This window comes from Scleropages formosus, chromosome 6 (assembly GCF_900964775.1).
Source record: "Scleropages formosus chromosome 6, fSclFor1.1, whole genome shotgun sequence".
NCBI lineage: Eukaryota > Metazoa > Chordata > Actinopteri > Osteoglossiformes > Osteoglossidae > Scleropages > Scleropages formosus.
The window spans coordinates 20,448,995-20,471,020 of NC_041811.1; the positions used below are offsets into that span (position 1 = coordinate 20,448,995).

Sequence of the window (22,026 nt, forward strand, 5' to 3'; positions counted from 1 at the left end):
TTAAAGGTACTTTGTCACTGTTCAACAAAGTAAATACAGCAGTCATTTATGGATAGGAACCTGTGAACAAGGAGCTAGTTAAGTCGTGGGATTTTCAGTAAAGATGAGGCACTTCGTTTCTTTGTTCAGGGCTCTTGGGAATGAGCCGGTGAAATCATGCTGACTACATGGCTAAAGTTTTTATCTCTGTGACGCAAAACAATAAGCTTAGACTTGCGTATATTTCAGGTTCATACAGTATCCTCCGTTCATAGATTATGCAGCAGGTTAATATAACAGTAATGTTTTAAGAAAAATGTTATGTGGTATCACATAATGTACATCAGCTTCATGACATTCTTTTATTCTGTATTAGTCTTGGATGTTCATATTCCTTTCAAGTCTCTCAGTTGCATCTAAAATCAAAATGGTTTTTTTTGATGCTTCAGTTTTCTGAGATATGTGTAACAAATCAGTTATATTGATATCTATTTTGATACTTTGTACAGGTAGCCCTATGACTGCTCACCGAAATTTGACTTCAACCAGCTTGAATGACTTCTCTGACAAACCTGAGAAGGACCAGGTCAGTTTGCTTTGATAGTTTTTGGGCATATGCCATATAGTTTTGCTGTAAGTGCTTTTCTCCTGTAAGTGTAATTGTCTGTTAATGGTGCGGATGTGATGAATTGGTTTAAACCAGTGTAAACAAGTTCTAAGGCATAAGTTCTATACTCAGAGCAGTACTTCTGTTTTAGGTTTTGAGCACTGACACGAAAAGTCAGTCCATCACCTCTACTGAGACCAAAGAATATGGTTGTTTCATTATATCATGTGATACTACATTTCATCAGCTTCATAATAGTCAGACAGCCTGTCTCCTTTTGTATCCATAGAAAGCTATGAAGAAGTTCACCTCACCCAGTTATTTAACAACTGCATAATGTAGATAAAGTGCTTGTGACATTAGATGTTGGACTTAATCTGATAGACATACTTAACCTATCAAAGCTATAAGCATGAATTGCTCAGCATTTTAGAAGGATGATACATTATTTTATAATTTGCGTACATTAATACTGTGAGGAAAGTAATGATTACATATAGAGAGCTAAATTCTTTGACCAGGTCTTACCCTCTGGTCATATGTTAATGAGGAGGGTTAAGTGTAAAACAGAAATACTGTGGGATAAAACTTTCTCATTTGCTCATGCAAAATTTTTCTTAAGTGCAATACTGTGTGTACTCAATTTTTTGCCTCTACTTAACACGTTTGTGTGTGAACACGTGCTTTGTAAGTGTATAAAACTTTGAATCTTTCATAAATACAACAGATTGGAAATTCATGAGCCACATGCATGTATCTTATATGGCTAACAGCTTGTGCAAAATAACATGGTTTCATCACTGAGAAGTTGAATTTTTGAAGGTAATTATTTCATAAGTGAAATCCCAAGGCCTTTTGTTTTAGAAGCTTAAGGCAATGAAATGATTACAGCAGGTTCTCTCTCCAGCTTTAACAATCCCATGTTTCCCTTTTCATTAAAGTGGGCCTAGTCCAGGAACACGTGAGAAAGTGGGCCTCCTCTTTCTTAAGGCTTCAGCACATGTTGAGCTGTTAACTTTTGACATCTTCAGTGTGTTGCATTCTTCAGGAGGAGACTCAGTGGGAAAATTGCGCTGGCTGGAACAGCTCACCTTGACCCTTTGAATTGTGTAGTCATTGAGACAGAATGAGACCATTCACTCCTTATCTGGTTCTTCCTCAGCGCCAAAGCGCTTTCATCACATGGTCCTCTAACCTGTTTACCATTTCAGTACAAAAAGCCTTTATGTTATAGTAAAGGATATTACAGCCTGAAATTTGTGTAACACTCTAAAATGCATAGTGTGAATAATTTCCATGTGTTTAAAATGTTCATGCTGACAAAATATTAATACTGAATATTTGCTGGGGGAAAATTTTATGACTGGTATTTCAGTGCTGGAGAGTTGAGTTAAGGTCAGGCCTGGAATTAAAGCAACACCACCGATTAAAGACAAATTCCAGCCCATGTCCAAATTCCAAAAAATTTAAATATCTGGATTCGGGAATTAAATGTTAGAATGCTCCTTAATTTGAGTAGCAAAGAAGTAGAAATTTTAAAAAAATGGTGCCTGCACTTTTTATAATGTAGATTTGCAAAACAATTATGCAGAATTTTTTACTGCAGTGAAAATCGTTTCAGGACTGCCTTCATACAAAACCTTAACTCCTGTGCATAGTAACCCCCAAATCAAAACCTCAGTTAATAACAGGTTTACATCTGAAACCTTCATTTGTCTATGGTAAACACCTCTAAACACTAGTATACACCATGTAAATAGTACTTTCTGGGCATAAACAAACCTTCTGTCTAACATTTGGTTGAATGGTTCACACAGTTTGAATTATTATAGCAACCAAACAGACTGCAATTTGATACTGAGATTCTTACAAGCAGCAAATTTTTATCATGACAGTAGCTATGATGCTTGACCAGAATGTTTTTCATGGGACTTGCATAAGGGAATCCTGCTGTTGTTTCTTTGCACTTTTTATAAAAAGTGCAGATTCATAAACATTTTGATGAGCACTGGGTTATGATCAAATGATTCACTTTGAATAAAACTGTCTAGTAAATAACCCTACTATAAAACAGTTAGGAATGAGGCTTTGCTCTCATTTATTTATGTATCAGTCCCTTTTTCCATTTAAAAGAACAAGTTAAATTTCTGTTTGTTTTCAGCATTGCTCATTCTCAAGTATTAATGAAAATCAATGAAATGCAAAAATGGTTTATCTTGATTTGCTTTTTTGCATATCGTGGTATGAACTTTGCCTTATTGATGATTTTTAACTGTAAATGCCTAGCTCCCTTTTGTTTTCAAGACCTTTGCTTGCATTCAGTAGAGACCTGATACCAGCTTTAAACCTGTGTAACATTCTTACTTGAACTTCAGTGTCCTGGAAGAGCTTATTTATGTTTTTAAATGCAGTATACAGGCAATCCCTGGATTATGAACAAGTTCCGTTCCTCAGTCTGTCCTTAAGTCGGATTTTTACGTAAATCGGAACAGTTAGGTATGGTCCGTGTCTGTCAGTTAGTCAAATGTTTGTCTTAGTATATAAATATATCGTGTACCTTTCTGTACAGAAAACAGTAACTATTCCAGATACCCAAAAATATATCTTAATATAGCTACAGTAATAATAAATGCTACTGCGGTGTATATATAATAGAGATGAGGAGGAGAGAGCGAGAGTGAGTGTGTGTGTGTGTGTGTGTGTGTGTGTGTGTGTGTGTGTGTGTGTGTGTGTATATATATATAAAAAAAGAAACTTTAAATGTTTGCTTTTCCAATGCTCATTGGCTTTTCACCTTTTTCTGATCACTTCATTATTTCCACTTTATTCTCAATTGTGATCGTTTTTGTCTGTTACTTTATTTGGCTTTAATTTATACAGCCAATACAGTAATGCACACGAGACACTGTTAACAGCAACGTGGTCTGTGGGATTCATGGTCAGGGACAGGTGTGGGTCGGCCAATGTGTAGACATAGGTCTTGGGGAGAATACGATGTCGTTGAGGAGGCAATGCAAGTAAGTGTTGGGAGCCGTGGACATCAGGAGCGAGGACGAGGGACTTGGAAAACCGGGTAGGATGTCGTCGGTTCACTTGTGAGCGCTGGAGAGACGAGTTTCTCAAATGAAATTCCACAACCAGAGTGTGCTGGTGCAGCTTCTTTATACCCCGCTGCTTTGCTTTCAGGCAGGTGCGGACGTTCAGTGCGAGGTCGTGGGCGTGACAGTCCGACTGAAAAGAATGAAGTCTTTGTTCTACCTCGGGCTCCTACCAACCGACGAACTGCTGTAGACGCGCGATGTTTTGATGTGCCTCGCAACGTAGCGCTCGTTCGTTTGTTTTTTAAAACTATGTATGTAATTCAAATTTTTTATATAATAGGCTGTATTCATTCATTTATCAGATGCTGTTTTTTTTTTTTTTTTTTTTTTTACAATTTGTGCATTACCTTAGCAGAAAGAAAGATATAGATGCAGATGCGTGATTCTAAAGTGTAGTTACTTTCCCCCATAAAATTGGAAAAAGTGTTCACATGAGTAGCTGCATAAAACTATCAGAATATCCACAATTCCTGATGACCTTCCTAGTTTTTTAAAAAAACGGGTGGGGTTGCTCATCACTATGGGTTGTACAAGTTGGATGTTCGTAACCCGGGGACTGCCTGTATTTACTGTAATTTGCAGTGCATTTATATTTTTATGTGGCGTATTTGCTTGAGTCATTTTCTATTTCCGAGAAGTAATGACAAATTTAGTTTTTTATGAACTACCCATAGGGGGGCGCGGTGGCGCAGTGGGTTGGACCGGGTTCTGCTCTCCGGTGGGTCTGGGGTTTGAGTCCCGCTTGGGGTGCCTTGCGGCCGACTGGCGTCCCGTCCTGGGTGTGTCCCCTCCCCCTCTGGCCTTACGCCCTGTGTTGCCGGGTAGGCTCCAGTTCCCTGCGACCCCGTATGGGACAAGTGGTTCAGAAAGTGTGTGTGTGTGTGTGTGTGTGTGTGTGTGTGTGTGAACTACCCATAGACTTTTTAAGAATGTCCTCTTTGAGGCTCCTCACTGATCTGTTAGAAGTACGCACGCACGCAGGCTGAAACCGCTTGTCCCAAGCGGGGTCGCGGCAAGCCAGAGCCTAAACTGGCAACACAGGGCGTAAAGTTAGAGGGGGAGGGGGACACAGACTGGCATCCTGCCCTGGTTGTCGCAGGGTACCCCAAGCTGGACTGGAACCCCAGACCCACCGGAGAGCAGGTCCTGGTCAAACCTGCTGCGCCACCATGTCCCCCCTGTTAGAAGTAGTGAACCATAAAATACAGTAAATGATGGTAATTCATCTTTAGACTGCTGATAGCCTGCTGTGGTACCTTAAATATCAGTGTTCTCTCTTTGGAAGAAGCTTTTGTAATATTTCACTTAACACAAAAATCAAATGCGGTGAAACTAAAGGTGTCCTACAATGGTTACCATGGGTTTTAGTCTTTCTGGTAATGAATGTTCATGAGGCGAGGCTCGAACTCACTATGATCACAACACTATTCACTGGAAGTCTTCCATTTTTTTCCCTGTAATTTATGGGGAAATTTTGTTGTTTGGATTCTTGGGCTTTTTTTTTTTTTTTTTTTGTAACAGCTTAATTACTTTACAGGACCTATAAATTCATGCTCCTGAACTGAGTAACTTAATTAAAATCAGAGGGGAGATTAATTCCCACCTCTAGGTTTAGCATTTTAAATTCCTCTGATTTCTTCTGGCCCCTCTCTTTTTATCTTCAGCTAAAAAACAAGTTCATGAAGAAGGTGCCCCGAGATGCAGAGGCATCCAATGTCCTTGTCGGAGAAGTAGACTTCCTGGACAGTCCTTTCGTGGCTTTTGTACGCCTGCAGCAAGCAGTCATGTTGGGTGCCTTGACTGAAGTCCCAGTACCAACGAGGTAAGGACCACACAAAGCTCCAAGGCCCCATGGACAATCTTATTTACAAATATGCTGTAGCGTGCCTTACTCAAGGACCAGCTTAATAAGCAAAGATTGAAGCTGACGTCAAATTCCTGACGTACAGGGTTTTATTTTAGAACTTAGAAAGATACTGATACTTTTGCACTAGGCTTGTTGTGAAACATTTCATGAAATGTGCCCACAGAGTGGTCTTCACATGTAATATATCTGATAATTAAAAACTGCTCAGATTGTCATGCTAGATTCCTCTCTCTACAAAAGTAAACTACTTCCCTTTATCAGATTCCTGTTTATCCTGCTTGGACCCAAAGGCAAAGCCAAATCCTACCACGAAATAGGAAGAGCAATAGCCACCCTCATGTCCGATGAAGTAAGGAGTTACTCTGTTTACTCGATTTCACCTAGATCTACTAATAGAATATATTGTATCATTCATTACATAATGTTTTATATTAATTATATGTTTTAATATGCACATGTTTCAGATATTGTTTGCCATGTTATATGTTGCATGTTAGAATGGTATACTTAGCTTTTTTCCCAAGAGGGACAAATGCGTTAATTTTGTAATCTTTTACTTTTTAAAATGTTACATAAATGGTGTATTGCACTGAACACAATTGGTGAGTTGCGAATATGACATTATGTACTTATACAACCCCATTTCCAAAAAAGTTGGGATGCTCTGTAAAATGTAAATAAAACAGAATGCAATGATTTGCAAATCTCATAAACCCATATGTTATTCACAGTAAAACATGGAAAACATATCAAATGTTTAAACTGAGGAAATGTACCATTTTAAGAGAAAATAAGGTAATTTTGAATTTAATGGCTGCAACATGTCTCAAAGTTGGGACCGGGCAACAAAAGGCTGCAAAAATAAGTGTTACTAAAAAGAAACAGCTGGAGGAACATTTTGCAACTAATTAGGTTAATTGGCAACAGGTCAGTAACATGATTGGGTATAAAAAAAGAATATTTTAGAGGCAGAGTCTCTCAGAAGTAAAGATGGGCAAAGGTTCACCAATCTGTGACAAACTGCCTCTACAAATTTTGAAACAATTTCAGAATAATGTTCCTCAACATAAAATTGCGAAGACTGAATATCTCATCATCTACAGTACATAATATCATCAAAAGATTCAGAGAATCTGGACAAATGTCTGTGCGCAAGGGACAAGGGCAAAAATCAATATTGGATGCCCGTGATCTTCGGGCTGTCAGGCGGCACTGCATTAAAAACGGGCATGATTCTGTAATGTAAATCACTGCATGGGCTCAGAAACACCTCCAGAAATCATTGTCTGTGAACACAGTTTGCCATGCCATCCACAAATGTAGGTTAAAGCTCTATCATGCAAAGAAGAAGCCATATGTGAACGTGCTCCAGAAATGCTGCTTTCTTCTCTGGGCCAAAGCTCATTTAAAAAGGACTGAGGCAAAGTGGAAAACTGTTCTGTGGTCAGACAAATCAAAATTTGAAATTCTTTTTGGAAACCATGGACGTCGCATCCTCCGGACTAAAGAGGAGAGGGACCACTCGGCTTGTTATCAGCGCTCAGTTCAAAAGCCTGCATCTTTGATGGTATAGGGGTGCATTAGTGCCTATGGAATGGGCAGCTTGCACATCTGGAAAGGCACCATCAATGCTAAAACCTGTATATACCTTTCAGAGCAACATATGCTTCTATCCAGGCGACGTCTTTTTCAGGGAAGGCCTTACATATTTCAGCAAGACAATGCTAAACCGCATACTGTATCTGTTACAACAACATGGCTTCACAGTAGAAGAGCCTGGGTGCTGAACTGGCCTGCCTGCAGTCCAGACCTTTCACCAATTGAAAACATTTGGCGCATCATGAAACGAAAAATACGACAAAGAAGACCAGGGACTGTTGAGCAGTTAGAATCCTGTATCAGACACGAATGGGACAGCATTCCTCTCCCAAAACTCCAGCAACTGGCCTCCTCAGTTCCCAGACATATGGATGGTTATTAAAAGAAGAGGGGATGCTACACAGTGGTAAACATGGCCCCGTACCAACTTTTTTGAGACGTGTTGCTCCCATCAAATTCAAAATTACCTTATTTTTTGCTTAAAATGGTATCTTTCCTCAGTTTAAACATTTGATATGTTTTCTATGTGCTGCTGTGAATAGCATATGGGTTTATGAGATTTGCAAATCATTGCATTCTGTTTTTATTTACATTTTACACAGCGTCCCAACTTTTTTGGAATTGGGGTTGTACATTAGGTATTGCTATTAATGTGCACTGTTGCAGACATTACTGTGTTATCCAGAACGACTGAGAATATGCCAGATTGATAAAGCAGCATAAATGGGATTCTTGCTAAAATAAATGTGATAAATTTAATGAATGAAAACAAATTTTGGGAAATTAACAAAATTCTAGTGGGTTCATACAAAATTCTAGCAAATGCACACAAGTGAAATAGATGAAGTTTAGTTTGGTAAGAGGGGGAGTATTTTGGGATGAAACTTTAGAATTCACTCCTTACTTCAGAAGAAGCAGTAAGGCTGTATAGTGGTTGTTTGGCCTTTGTATAGTCACAACAAGTAATGGCACAGTGGGTTAACATCAACTTCGTTTGAGGTTCCTGCATAATGCATAGACGTGGAGGATCAGGGCTGAAGGTTGCCCTTCCACTAGCTAACTGAGATGCATGACATGCGTGCCTTTCAAAGGTTAATGTGGTTTGTTGTTTTAAACTCCCTATTGAGGGCTATCCTTCACCAGAACCTGATCCTCCACGGGAGCTTACGGAAACCTCATGTTTTATCTGCCTAACTATCTGGTGTACTTCCCTTGAGTTGTGCCTGTTGTTTACAAACAAGTGGCATCTGCCAGAGTGTCTGTTTCCCAGCCTATGCTTGTTGCACACATTCTCAATGACTCTTCCACAGCCTTACACACTCTGAGAGGCTGAACTAAACTAATTGTTCATTCTCGTTTTACTCACCCGTATGTATAGCAAGAAACGGTGATTAAAATAGAAATGTGGCATTCTGAAGTTTACGTTTAATATTAAAAACTTAAAGCCATGTGCAGACTGTGCCCAAATGTTTACTGATATACTGTCTTGCTGCATCTTACCATTTTAATCTGCTTGATTTAGAGCTACTGTAAAATAAAATCTGGATTTAAAATTTATATAGGAAATTTATTTGCACTAAATAAATCTGGGGGTGCGGTGGAGCAGCGGTTTTGGCCTGTGCGTGCTCTCTGGTAGGTCTGGGGTTCGAGTCCCATTTGGGGTGCCTTGCGACGGACTGGTGTCCCATCCTGGGTGTGTACCCTCCCCCTCCAGCCTTGTGCCCTGTGTTGCCGGGTTAGGCTCCAGCACGCTGCGATCCCGCTTGCAATAAGCGGCGTGTGTCTGTGTCTGTGTCTAAATAAATCTGCAGTATGTGAAATCATTTTAGTGTTATCGCTGCATCTCTGAATAAATACTAAATATGTAGGTGCTTTGTGAATTCTTATTTCTGCCCACTCTATTTTTGTGCATAGGTTTTTCATGACATTGCATACAAAGCCAAGAACAGACAGGACCTTCTAGCTGGCATCCAGGAATTTTTGGATGAGGTCATTGTCCTCCCTCCTGGAGAATGGGACCCAGACATCAGGATAGAGCCTCCAAAGTCACTTCCATCCTCAGACAAAAGGTAGGGGAAACAACACCTTGCAGAGTTAATGATTGCTGTGTCACAAATGCTAATTTACCATTAGTTTAGCAGTGCTCCATGGAGCTAGGGCTAGAGCTGTACTATATATACTTTTATAGTGTAGTGGAGTATAGTCCCATACTGGCAGGATGTCTGTAATGTGACTGTAAGTGTCGTTGCCCCCTACTGACTTAAAATACAGTATGGAATTGTATTTGTTCAAAAATAAACGTTATCTTAAATAAAATGTGACCGTAGATAACGCAGAACACAACTTTATTTGCAGCCAGTCGAGATAAGCTGACTCATGATAGGGTGGGTGATTTCATAGAAGATGATGAAAACAATGGAGTATTTGTGAGATATTGCATTCCAGACACTGTCACAGTCTCACAAGCTCTTCTGTAAAGGCAAGCAGAGCACTGTGCTGCAATGTTGTTTTAGGACTTCTGTGATAAGTCTGCAGCATTTAATTATACATTGTAGCGGACTAGTCTGTCATGAAAAGGTTAATGCACTGAGCACCCAAGTTGGTAGACATTAGCTTTTGTTAACTTTTCATTTGGAGATTCATTTTTGCCCAGGATCACTGCCAGTTTTCTAATGCAGAAAGCCCAGGATGTTTGTGAAACTACCTGTCCATTCATGCAATATACACCTTCTTTTATAGTCCCATGTTTTCAGCTAAAGTGCATTGTTGATCCTAGGACATGATGACATGATGTAAAAGTACTCAGATGTAAAAAATATAGATTCCCCCCCCCCATTTTTCTTCCCACAAGATTACCTTTTTAACATGTATTGTACACCTCATTACTGTGTTGTATCTGTTCCTATGTTTTTGAACACCTACATATAATAGCATTTCCTCTGTTTTCTGTGAGGTTGTGTAACTGAAAAAATGTCACTGCTCTTTAGAAAAAATCATGTGCTCCTTTTGTCTAGAAAGAACATGTATGCCACTGGAGACAATGTACAGATGAATGGGGATGCCCAACACGACGGTGGACAAGGCGGAGGAGGAGGCCACCATGTCAGCGAAGAACTTAAGAAAACTGGAAGGTAGGGCATCTGTTAGCCAGTCACTAGTGCTTATAAAATTGGTTCTCAAAGTTTCTCTGCAAATACCAACATGCTGTAATAAGGCAGAAGGGTGAAGTAGCATTATCTACTTGCACAGAATCTACTCGGCCAGTTTAAGTTTTTTAAAACCATTACCAATGAACATTCAGCAAAGATTAAACATTTATCTTTAAAGCGAAAGGGAGTCAGTGCAGCCCTACAAAAAAAAAATGCAGGTTTAAGAGTAATCTTAAAACTCATCTGCATTCCTTCATTTGCCAGATTTTGTGGTGGCCTTGTGCTTGACATAAAGAGGAAAGCTCCCTTCTTCGTCAGTGACTTCTACGATGCATTGCACATTCAGTCGTTGTCAGCCATTCTCTTCATCTACCTGGGAACAGTGACCAACGCCATCACATTTGGCGGGTTGTTGGGGGATGCTACAGACAACATGCAGGTGAGTTCACAATATCCCAGGCCTGTACTGGCAATGCCCTTCCATGGAGCAAGCAACACAAATGCATATGTGTATTTTGATATCTTTGAAAAATCTCTCCTGAGGTGATATGATTTAATGTCTCGCATCTGTCCTGTGCGCAATGAAATGAACTTTGAATCAATGGCTTTTTGTTGAAAAACACTTCCTTGTCCAGAACTGATATGTGATGTTGAAACAGTATGGGGTTGCTGCCAACAGTTAATGTCTTAAGGAACTGACTACACTGTATACTGTTCTTGTCTCCAAGTAATTTATGTGAACTATCTTGCACTGTGACGTGCCTTACACTTAAATGATTCCTAGAACAACCTGTTCAGTGCTGTTCTAGGAATTAATCAGGTGGATATGATCAGTGTCTTGAATAAGATGATAGGCATGTTGTAAGAAGTCTTACCTAATTAGATAGTGAATTCATATGAATATGCATGACTAACAAGGTAGGACAACTTTTTTTATTCACTTTTTTTCTATTTTTTCACCATCAATCTTCTGATCCGCATACACACCCATTTATATGTCTTCATTGCGGCTTAATTTCAGATAACTTTCCTCTATTTTAAAAAGTTATGTTCACTTGAAGTCATTGCATGTCAAGTAGTTTGTCAGGCAGGTGTTCTTGTAACAGCACAGCAGCTTCTATTGAGGGAACAATTCAAAAATTTGTGTGGAAATGTTGAGCATTTATATTAGTTAAATGTTATTCCTCATCTTGGCCAAAAGCACCACAGCATGAATACTTTAGCTACCCTGCCATGTATAGGACATGATGCCACTTTGGACAATTTCAGCTACAGATGACATCCTGCTGTACAATGTGCAAGTTTAACTCTCGCGGTCCACCCCTCAGGGTGTGCTGGAGAGCTTCCTGGGCACAGCAGTCAGCGGGGCTGTTTACTGTCTGCTGGCCGGCCAACCTCTCACCATTCTCAGCAGCACGGGCCCAGTACTGGTATTTGAGAGACTCCTCTTCAGTTTCAGCAAGTGGGTTTTTGATTTGCATTGTGTCCTTGTACTTTTGCTTATGCTTGAGGGAATAGTATGAATTTTATCTCTGGTTCAGCAGCAGAGTTAAAGTAGCATTCCATTTGAAAACCTAATTCTGAGTTACTTTTTCTATGTATGTGAAATTGTATTCAGTTTGTGCATATTGTCCTCAAATATACAAGTAAGAAGATACAATTGTTAATTTTCTGTCTAAATCTTCAACAGACACACAGCCTTGTATCCCAAATACTACAAGCTCTTTCACAGTTCAGAGCACTGACTAGTTGTCATTCTCAGGAAATGTGTACTAAAGTCCTGTCGCTAGTATGGTGAAATTACGTGTGACCAAAGTCAACTTTCCCACATATGTGTCAGCAAACTCTGTTAAAAACAGTATCTTGAAGTAAATAACACAAACGGTAAATGTAACACAAATGTGAGACCTCTAGTAGAAGGAAGTATGAAAGTCAAAATATGGAAAATAAACTACATTTTCAAGTAGCAAATTTTACATTGAAAAAAATGATCACATCAAGCTACACATTCAGATGCCATAGCTGGATGTCTCCATTTGCCATGAGCCTCCTTTCTCACCTGATACTGTGACGGTTTAACATTACCTCACATTGAACTCAGTATGTTCCACTATGAATAATTAATCATTATTTTTCAAACCTGAATATACCAGATAGCACTGTGCTTCCACTGCTAGTACACTACTCTTCATTAAATGGAATGATTTGTCTGTTTTAAACACAGCATTCCATTAATGGTGCTGCTCATCACTCTTGTTTTGCTGTAGCTTGATCCAGCATACCAGCAATAATTAGACTATCAGTGTTTTTCTTGCTTATCTGTTGTGATGGCCCCATAAGCCATATAGTTTTTATTCCATATTTAGTATTCTACTAAGGTTTTGGTAGAGTTTTATTCCTTTAAGCAAGACAACCACATTTAATAGCATTTTTTGCTTCAGTCCAAATATGATTTAAAAAAATAGTTTGTACCATGTATTCTTAAATATGCAAAAATAAGTATGTATTTTCCTTCTATAGGGACAATGATTTTAACTACTTGGAGTTCCGGCTGTGGATCGGCCTCTGGTCGGCATTCTTCTGCCTGGTTCTGGTTGCAACAGATGCCAGCTTCCTGGTGCAATATTTCACCCGCTTCACAGAGGAGGGTTTCTCTTCACTCATTAGCTTCATCTTCATTTATGATGCCTTCAAGAAGATGATCAAGCTGGCCCATCACAACCCTATCAACCAGGGTTTCAACATGGACTATGTGACGCAGTACGACTGCCGTTGTGTGACTCCTTCTCTGGGTAATGACCACTTTGCTTTGCTCTCCCTACTACCTTACCTAGACAACAAAAAATTTAAAAACAAATCACATATCCAGTGGTTCTTCAATTCCCTGTCTAAATCTAGAGCCATGTTCCACAAATCCTACCAGCCCTTTTCATAGCTGAGTGCCCTGGTGGACAGTTCACTCTCAGAACATTTACTAAAACTTTTCACTAGTTGAATTTAGAATTGGTAAGAATATATGGTCAAAAACAACACTTCCATGTTACACAAAACTTTTTTGTTTTGGAGCAGTAAATGGTTTGCCAACATGCTCATGTAAATGTAACATTTACTTTTGGTGTTAAAGCTCAAAAATGTAGACAAACTCCCTTTACATGGTTAAGATATTTATTAAGCAGCTGACTAAGCTGATCTACACTTACCATTATTAACTTGGATTCCTTATTGTAATTGCAGTCTTTGTTGACTGACTAGCTAGGGATCAAACACCCAGAGACATGAGACTTATTCAGACCTGCTGAAGTAAACAGTTAAATTCATTCAGTATATTTGGGTAATTCCCTAGATAATGGCAACTTCTAGATATCAATGGACTGACCTCAGGATGATATACTGTGGAAAAAGGTGAACATGTCCTCCAGCAAACATTTTAAAAAATTGCTTGTTAAAGAATCATACGTAATACTGAATAGCGTTATACCAGTCAAGTGGACGGACATTGGCAGATTTTCATAATATTCTGTGTGCTTTCAAGCCATGGTTTTGTACAGTATATATGTAACGTGACTAATCAGAAATTCAAGATTTGCTGCAAGGTGATGTTCCTTAGGATGTGTCAACTGGGGCTCAGCCATGTTTTCATGCATTGTAAGATGCTGTGGACTGCAAAAACTGTCTACCTTTTTCAAGCCCCACTAAAAATTTTCTACATTTGCCTTGCTTCCTTGTAACTTTTGTAACTGATTCAAGATGCATGAGGTAACTGAATGAATGTATGTAAATACATGTAAAATTTTGCAAGAATTGCTGAGAAAATGCACAAATGGTGTTCAAGAGAAATATTTTCAATTGTGTGTTCTACAGGCAATGACTCAGAGCTTTATGACAGTCTTTTGGATGGTCCAATGATGATCAACAGCACAAATTTGGTAATTAGTCCAGCTTGTGTCAACTGTTTCCTGAACTAATCAGTGTTCCCTTAATGATGACTACAGTATATATGAAAGTATTTCCAAAATGTTTAATTTTATTGCCTAAGTGAACTTTATTTGCATATATCCATCACTAATAACCAAAACTGTTGCTGGTACTGTTCCTTCAGAGCTTTTTTTAAAAAAAAGCCTACATTTTGGGTTCCTTCTGCTTTTTATTCCTCTGTTCAGATGTGTTGAGAAACTATTCATAAACATGATTCCTGCACAAGACCTTCATGAAACTGGCTTTGTCCCACATCTCTTGTTCATAGCAGGATACTAACTACATTGAATTTAATCTCCAAACCTTGTGAAGTATGGCCAAGACTGTAAACTGGCATTCAAATTATGTGCCAATGTCTTAAACTAATAATGGTTATGATTTTTTTTTTAAATTAAATTAAATCTTCTGACTGTTATAAAAATTTCATATTGGCAGCTCTACAGTGACATACCTGTGTGGACAGACTACGGTTTCCCACTTTTTCTGTCCTTTTGTTACCATGGCACCACGAGAACAACAGGAAAGATAATTTCCTGAAGATCCCTTTTGTCCAAATTCTCCACCAGCTTTCTGTAACTCTGCCCTGCATTAACTTTGGATGGTATTCTCTGAAAACATAACCACAGTAAATAATTAACCATCTCTATGTCTACACTGTGTCCACACATATAGTACAGAGAATTTCATTGTCCATTAGTTACTGAGACACTTCATTAGTTGCAAATGATTTGCAGCATGAATACAGACATGATTTGCAGCATGTCTTTAGCTATTGCAGTGTTTGAATGTGAATACTTGTTCTGGTCTAACTTGTTAATGTGATGGTGGATCTCTCTAGTCCCGCAATATCACCTGGTCATCCCTAACCAAGAAGGAGTGCTTGAAGTACGGAGGGCAGCTCGTGGGCCAAGCCTGTAACTTTGTCCCCGATATCACCCTGATGTCCTTCATCCTGTTCTTTGGCACCTACTCCTGCTCCATGGGTCTGAAGAAGTTCAAGACCAGCCGCTTCTTCCCCACAACTGTAAGTCATTGCTGTGATGCTCCTACATTTTGAGTCAGTTGTGTTGCACTCTTGCTTTAGCTGTCTTAACAGATTGCCTTCGAAGTATTGGCTAAACCTTTGGTTAGTAAAGTCTTAACGTGGAGTTGCAAGGATTCGTTTGAAGTTTGGATTCAGTCCAGAGGTCATTGTGTACCTCTCTGTAAATGGAGATCCTCTCAGCTGTATTTCTCATCTTGCCATCACTCAGTGAACATATCAGATACCCTGTTTTGGTTTGTAACTTGTATGAACTTCCTTGGATTAATATTCAAGTTCCTTTCTTTCAATGTCTATGGAGAATTGCAATAGTGACCTAAATGCTTAAAATCTGTGCTAAAATATTTTTTAATTTATATTTTCTGTGAAAACTTTTACTTCTGGATGAAATGTCAGGGAAATATGGTGATTATTGCTGGAAACCTCAGTGTGGTGATTACTGAAATATTTTCCCCCCTTTAGGTGAGGAAGCTTATCAGCGATTTTGCAATCATCTTGGCGATTTTTGTTTTCTGTGGTGTGGATGCCCTGGTTGGTGTGGACACACCTAAACTCATTGTACCAAGTGAATTCAAGGTAACACTATCTTTTCATCATATATGGAATAACATTCATTCCAGGTTAGACTTGGCCAGTGTGCTTTTAGTTACTAATTGTTGAGTTATAATGTAGGATGGGCAAAATGTCTACCTTGAACTCTCTGTTCTCAGTTTTTGGCATCCTTCACCAAAAGTGAATTAGCCTGAAGCTGTGGTACAAATTCAAGCCTTCATACAATACTTTAATCTTAATGGGATCTTAATCTTCTTGGTGGGACATAGGACTTAGTGCTGGCATCAAATAACATGGTGATTAGTTGAGATTTGGGAACACTTTGATGCCTGCTTGACTGTCTCTGAATGGCTTCTTTTCCATAAGAGAACTGATGTCTGAATGAATGCTTTCTTAGAGATGTCAAAAGAACCTTTGTCTCAGTTTATCTGTTAGGGTCTTTGTTTTTTCCTTTTTCTTTTTTTTTTTTTTTTTTTTTTTGCACTTCTTATAAAAATGATTCTTTCCACAACCACAGTGAAACCCTTTTTGTCATAGCAAATGCTTAATCTTTCAAGGCTGCATTTGACTCGCAATGCGTTCTTGACCCCTAGCCTACAAGCCCTCACAGGGGCTGGTTTGTGCCCCCGTTCGGAGGTAACCCCTGGTGGGTGTACCTTGCAGCAGCCCTCCCTGCTCTCCTTGTCACCATCCTGATCTTCATGGACCAGCAAATCACAGCTGTCATTGTGAACAGGAAGGAGCACAAGCTGAAGGTGAGGATGTGCTGAGCCACATTTTACCAAACACTCAGTTTAAGGCAACACACACACACACACACACACACACACACACATTTTCAGAACCGCTTGTCCCATATGGGGTTGCGGGGAACCGGAGCCTACCCGGCAACACAGGGCGTAAGGCCGGAGGGGGAGGGGACACACCCAGGATGGGACGCCAGTCCGTCGCAAGGCACCCCAAGGGGGACTTGAACCCCAGACCCACTGGAGAGCAGGACTGTGGTTCAACCCACTGCGCCACCGCACCCCCCTTAAGGCAACACATCTGCCGCAAATGCATAACAGGCCAGTCCTTGCTATGCATTGAAACTGTCATATTTGGCTTCTTCATACAGAAGCTATAAATATCTTTTCGCTTGAACTGCTGAGTAACCCATAAAAACAATTATGTAGTTGAGAAGGATAATTCTATCAACAAAGGGAGGGAATAAAACTCTACATTGTGCCATTAAATACCTACATTTCATGTAAAATTTTCCCTGAAAATAGTTCTGTAACATTACAAAACATCTGACTGGCTATATTTGTTTCAAATAATGGGTGTTCTTTGTTCTCTGTTAGATGTTAACAGTGTGTGCAAAAGATGCATTACTTTATAGTAAATTAGAAATAATATTGACTAAACAGCTTTGTAACAGGTGGTGTTCAGTGTAGCATGATGAGTTCGCTGATGGTTCTCCCCCTCTGTCATATAGAAAGGTGCTGGTTACCACCTGGATCTCTTCTGGGTGGCTATCCTCATGATAGTGTGCTCTTTCATGGGGTTGCCCTGGTATGTTGCTGCTACAGTCATATCCATTGCCCACATCGACAGCTTGAAGATGGAAACGGAGACGTCAGCCCCTGGCGAGCAACCCAAGTTCCTTGGTGTGAGGTAGGCAGTAACTCTGCACAGACAGTCAGCATTGAAGCCAGCAGTACGAGAGAAACTAAATGGATCTCCACTGGGGAAGTTTGTCTGGCCTCCTGTTCGGTTTAAAATGGTACAGCATTAAAATAATTGTAATATTATAGTAGTACTCATTTTGCGTGTGTTGATTCAAGCACCGCCCTCTTTAAGTGAAGAAAGTAGCTTATGTTCTAGCACAAGTTGTGGAACACAATTTAGGGTGTTGTATACATCATGGCCTTAAAGTGAAAACCAGTCTTAGAGCCAAGGCTCTAAACTTGGAGCTGGTTATGCACTGGGTTAAGAGGCATGTAACAGTTTTAGACTTTTGACTATTAATAGATGTAAGCAGAACTGAGTTGGGTTTAAGCTGTAGTTTCAGGAGTGCCATGTTGACGCACTGTACGTCATAAATTACATAACTCATTTCATGTATGAATAGAGTATGTGTATTTACAAGAAAAAAATTTGGGTCAATGAAAATTTTGCTGATGCAGGTGGGTATTCGTACTGAGTAAAATATACCTGTGTAAGGTCTGTACAGAAAATATTGTGCTTTTCAATTTTATTTTTTGAGGGGGAGATTGTTATATGGTGATTGATATATTTGTGTCAAACTTAGTTGTCCAACCTGTTTTTGAATATCTGATTTTAAGGAATGTAAACATCTATTACCATTTCCTGTTTGAGAGAGCTGAATTCCACAAATATGCATGAAACATCATTTAACTCAAAATTCAGTGTTAATAAAGCATTGCTTTCTGCCTGTATACATCTAATAATTACACATATACAGTATATGGAAATTTAAAGTTTGGTGTGTGTTTCAATGGAGGATAATGTATCGTCTAATGCAAGAGGACACAGGTTGTGCTTAAATGTGCAAAAGTACCACCTAACGTCTAAGCTGTATGAGCTAAACTTAATTACAGTACAGGAGCATAAAACCGTACTTTTTTTTTTGCAGGGAGCAACGAGTGACAGGTGTATCTGTTTTCATTCTTACTGGGCTGTCTGTCTTCATGGCTCCAATCCTCAAGGTACATGTCTTCATCTGCCCCACACGCAAATTCAGTGGAAATAATGCCAAGTTCTCACGGCTGTAAGAGCATCAGTGGTGCACTTACACCTGCGTGGGATTCTTCCCACACTTTTCTGGAAGTCCTTCTGGAATTAAAAGAACATAACTGTAGTTTTATCAGCGTCTCCTTGTGGACGTTGAAGGGAGCTTGCTTACATCTAAATTCTAGACTTGCAGACATCTCTCTGTTTCCCTGGTTCGTCATGATTTGTTAACATACAGAATGCAAGAGTATTATGTAAGTATATATAAGCTATTTGTAACACTACAAAAGCATGCAGCCATTAATTATCTTTATCTTTTATTTATTTTTCTCATCTTATAGAATAAAGGTTAGGGGTTGCATTTTCCTCATTGTGTTAGTTATAAACCATAGAAATGTATGTACAAAACTCCACATTTGTTTGCTGAGAGACATGGTCCAATAGCAGCATATGCCGTTATCAGATAAAGCTGATTGGGTTACACACTTAAGATGACGGTGGTTTTGTATGCCTTCATGTAGTCTAATTGGGGGAATCTAAATAAATAGTGTCAGCTGAGATTGAGAGTCTTTTTAAAACAGTTATTGAATGTAACCCTGCAATTTGTCAATTACTGAAGTAACTTTAGAAATGTTACTGCATGTGATGGATAATTTTACGATTTGCACCATGACCTTGAGTACTTTGCATTTTACTTGTGCTTGAAATGCTGACTCTGCCTGTGTCACTTAACAAAACATTTTGTTTCCTATCCTTCAGTTCATTCCCATGCCAGTGTTGTATGGAGTATTTCTCTATATGGGAGTGGCGTCTCTCAATGGCGTACAGGTAGGCTTGCAGCAACGAGAAGCTGTTCATATTATGCCATATATTTTCGTGTCATTGAGGAACTGAAATAACCATCTGTGAACATTTAAGTTGCTGTTAACAATGTAAGTTGCTTTGGAGAAAATGGTCAGCTAAATGAATAAATGTAAATGTATAAATTTCTGAATTTGGCATTTCTAAATGTAATGGACTGTCTAGTTCTAATACACGTAAGAATAAGAACTTTTTTCATTGGAATTTTTACAAACTGCAAACTACATCACAAGAAAACAAATTTTAATAAGCAATAATGCAAGCAACGATGAGAAAGATTTTTAGACTAGGAATCAGGTGTTGGGCTGGTTGAATTTGACCACAAGGGTTTATGTTAAAACTGTAATCATACAGTAGCATTTAAATTTCTTTTTCTTGTCTCATCCAGTTTATGGATCGCCTCCAGCTGCTGCTCATGCCTGCAAAGCATCAGCCGGACCTGATCTACCTACGGCATGTGCCCCTGCGTAGGGTCCACCTCTTCACTTTCATCCAGGTTCTCTGTCTGGCTCTCCTCTGGATCCTCAAGTCCACTGTGGCTGCAATCATCTTCCCAGTTATGGTAGGGTAGAAGTACACTTTTGTTTCCAGCAAACTTGATCATGTCATTTTGTGTAGCCAGTAGGGGTGGACTGTGGCCGGTCCTGTTGTAACTCCCTGTCACCTTTCTGCAGATTCTGGCACTGGTGGCTGTGAGGAAGGCCATGGATTACCTTTTCTCTCAACATGATCTCAGCTATTTGGATGATGTAATTCCTGAGAAGGACAAGAAGAAGAAAGAAGATGAGAAGAAGAAAAAGAAGAAGAAGGGAAGCATAGACAGCGACATTGATGATGTGAGCCTAAGATTATATCTACATGATGGATGAGTTGTCAAGTTTAATGTTTGCAAATTCATTTAATAAGTAACATGATGTTCTAGAAAATATACTGCTCATGCTCAATGTGCAAGAATTATCTGTAAGGAAGGGACACAAAAAATAACACCAGTTTTCCTCTCATCCACAGTCTGACTATCCTTTCCATGAAAACATCCCCAGTATTAAAATCCCCATGGACATGATGGAAGAAGAGCCTTTCTTGGGTGGTAAAATACCTAACAGTGAGTAAAGTCATACTGATATCTCCCAATGTCCCTTGACTCTAGATCAGTGAAAGTCTGCAATGAAGACTCTTGAATTCATTGTCTTCCATTTTCTAGAAAATGTATATACCATTGGGTATCAAACTGTAAAAGTTGTAACTACTACTGTTGTGATTCTAAACAAGACCAGGGTTACATGTAGCAGATGCTTTGTTGATTAGACTAACTCAACACTATGTTACAGAAAACAATCCTTATACTTAAATTTCTCAGAGGTAATTAATTGCATTACCTGTGTCAAAGAAAAGATTTCACTGCTACTCCACTACCTACTAAATGACTACTGAAGAAGAATTTTGCCTTGATTCATGTTTTAATTTACAGTTCATTTTACTAATATCATTTGAGTTTCATTTCAAATGCAGCTTAAACCTGGGGGGAAAGCTTTTGGATGAGGAATGTTTATGAAAACCTTTTTAAAAAAAAAAAAAAAAAACCTTTTTTTTTAAGGAACAGTTTAATGATCTGACTCCTCAGTAGGTGCTTTTATAATCTGTATCTACAAATATCTCTTTCTGACTGTAGAAGTCCATAAACATCAGTGTCATTGATCTGCGATATTTTAAAAACCAGTATAAGCTAAATTTAAAACTGCACCCATATCCCAGAAATAGTCAGTGCAGCATATGGGCAAGTCCAGACATGGATCCATGCTTGTGGTAATCAGAAGCCATACGTCCTCCCATCTACAGGAGAAAAGTCATCCTCTTACCTTGACCCACACTCAGCCTGCTGAGGGACCACATCATTTCCAGGAGGTTTAGTCCTGAGGTAAGATATCACCCTTTACAGCTCACTCTTCAACCCTAATCCATACGCTTGTAGACCCCATAATGATACCTTAAAAACAGCCCCTTAGGTTGTTAATTTATTGATGCAACGGGTCAGTTCAATTTTGTTATTCTTATATTTGTTATTTCTAAAGTAAAAATGTCCAGCACTATTCATCTTAAAACTGGTTAAGAAATATGCAGTTTTGTGTGTCTGCACTGATGGGCCTTGTCAAGCAATCCAAAATTGGGGTTCATATTATTTTCTGCTGTAACATAAATGACTTTTTGATATTTGCACTGCAAAGCAGCACTTATAGAAATGGTTACCTTGTAACCTGAAGGTTCCAGATTGAAATCCCACTACTCCTGTAGTGTTTTCAAGTACTTTCCCTGAATTACACATGTAAAACTATGCTGTTCAGATAGGTAAATACTGGCAAAGTGGCTTATCTAACAAGGTGTTGGCATAATGAATGTAATTTTGAAATGTTCAGGACCAGGAAATGATTCTGGTTTGATATAATTGTGATGAAAGTGCTTCTGTTAAAGCTATAATATAACCCAAAATTTTACACATTCTGTATTCAGTTTTATGAATTCACATCTACTCCTGTAGTGTCAACATGATTTATGGAATGAGA

At 39.0% G+C, this 22,026-nt stretch overlaps 1 protein-coding gene across 1 annotated transcript in view; it reads left to right on the plus strand.

Moving 5' to 3' along the window:
• The window catches only part of LOC108925075 (electrogenic sodium bicarbonate cotransporter 1-like), a 46,248-nt gene that overhangs the window by 22,535 nt on the left and 1,687 nt on the right, over positions 1 to 22,026 (plus strand). The window contains exons 7-25 of the mRNA XM_018736801.2: positions 489 to 565; positions 5,352 to 5,509; positions 5,816 to 5,903; positions 9,068 to 9,222; positions 10,168 to 10,284; positions 10,567 to 10,741; positions 11,631 to 11,764; positions 12,823 to 13,094; positions 14,164 to 14,228; positions 15,116 to 15,301; positions 15,782 to 15,895; positions 16,465 to 16,626; positions 17,349 to 17,527; positions 18,510 to 18,582; positions 19,367 to 19,435; positions 19,857 to 20,030; positions 20,143 to 20,304; positions 20,477 to 20,570; positions 21,305 to 21,383. Of these exons, the coding sequence (XP_018592317.1) occupies positions 489 to 565; positions 5,352 to 5,509; positions 5,816 to 5,903; positions 9,068 to 9,222; positions 10,168 to 10,284; positions 10,567 to 10,741; positions 11,631 to 11,764; positions 12,823 to 13,094; positions 14,164 to 14,228; positions 15,116 to 15,301; positions 15,782 to 15,895; positions 16,465 to 16,626; positions 17,349 to 17,527; positions 18,510 to 18,582; positions 19,367 to 19,435; positions 19,857 to 20,030; positions 20,143 to 20,304; positions 20,477 to 20,570; positions 21,305 to 21,348 (2,498 nt within the window). The 3' untranslated portion in view covers positions 21,349 to 21,383. The remainder of the gene's footprint in view (positions 1 to 488; positions 566 to 5,351; positions 5,510 to 5,815; positions 5,904 to 9,067; positions 9,223 to 10,167; positions 10,285 to 10,566; positions 10,742 to 11,630; positions 11,765 to 12,822; positions 13,095 to 14,163; positions 14,229 to 15,115; positions 15,302 to 15,781; positions 15,896 to 16,464; positions 16,627 to 17,348; positions 17,528 to 18,509; positions 18,583 to 19,366; positions 19,436 to 19,856; positions 20,031 to 20,142; positions 20,305 to 20,476; positions 20,571 to 21,304; positions 21,384 to 22,026) is intronic.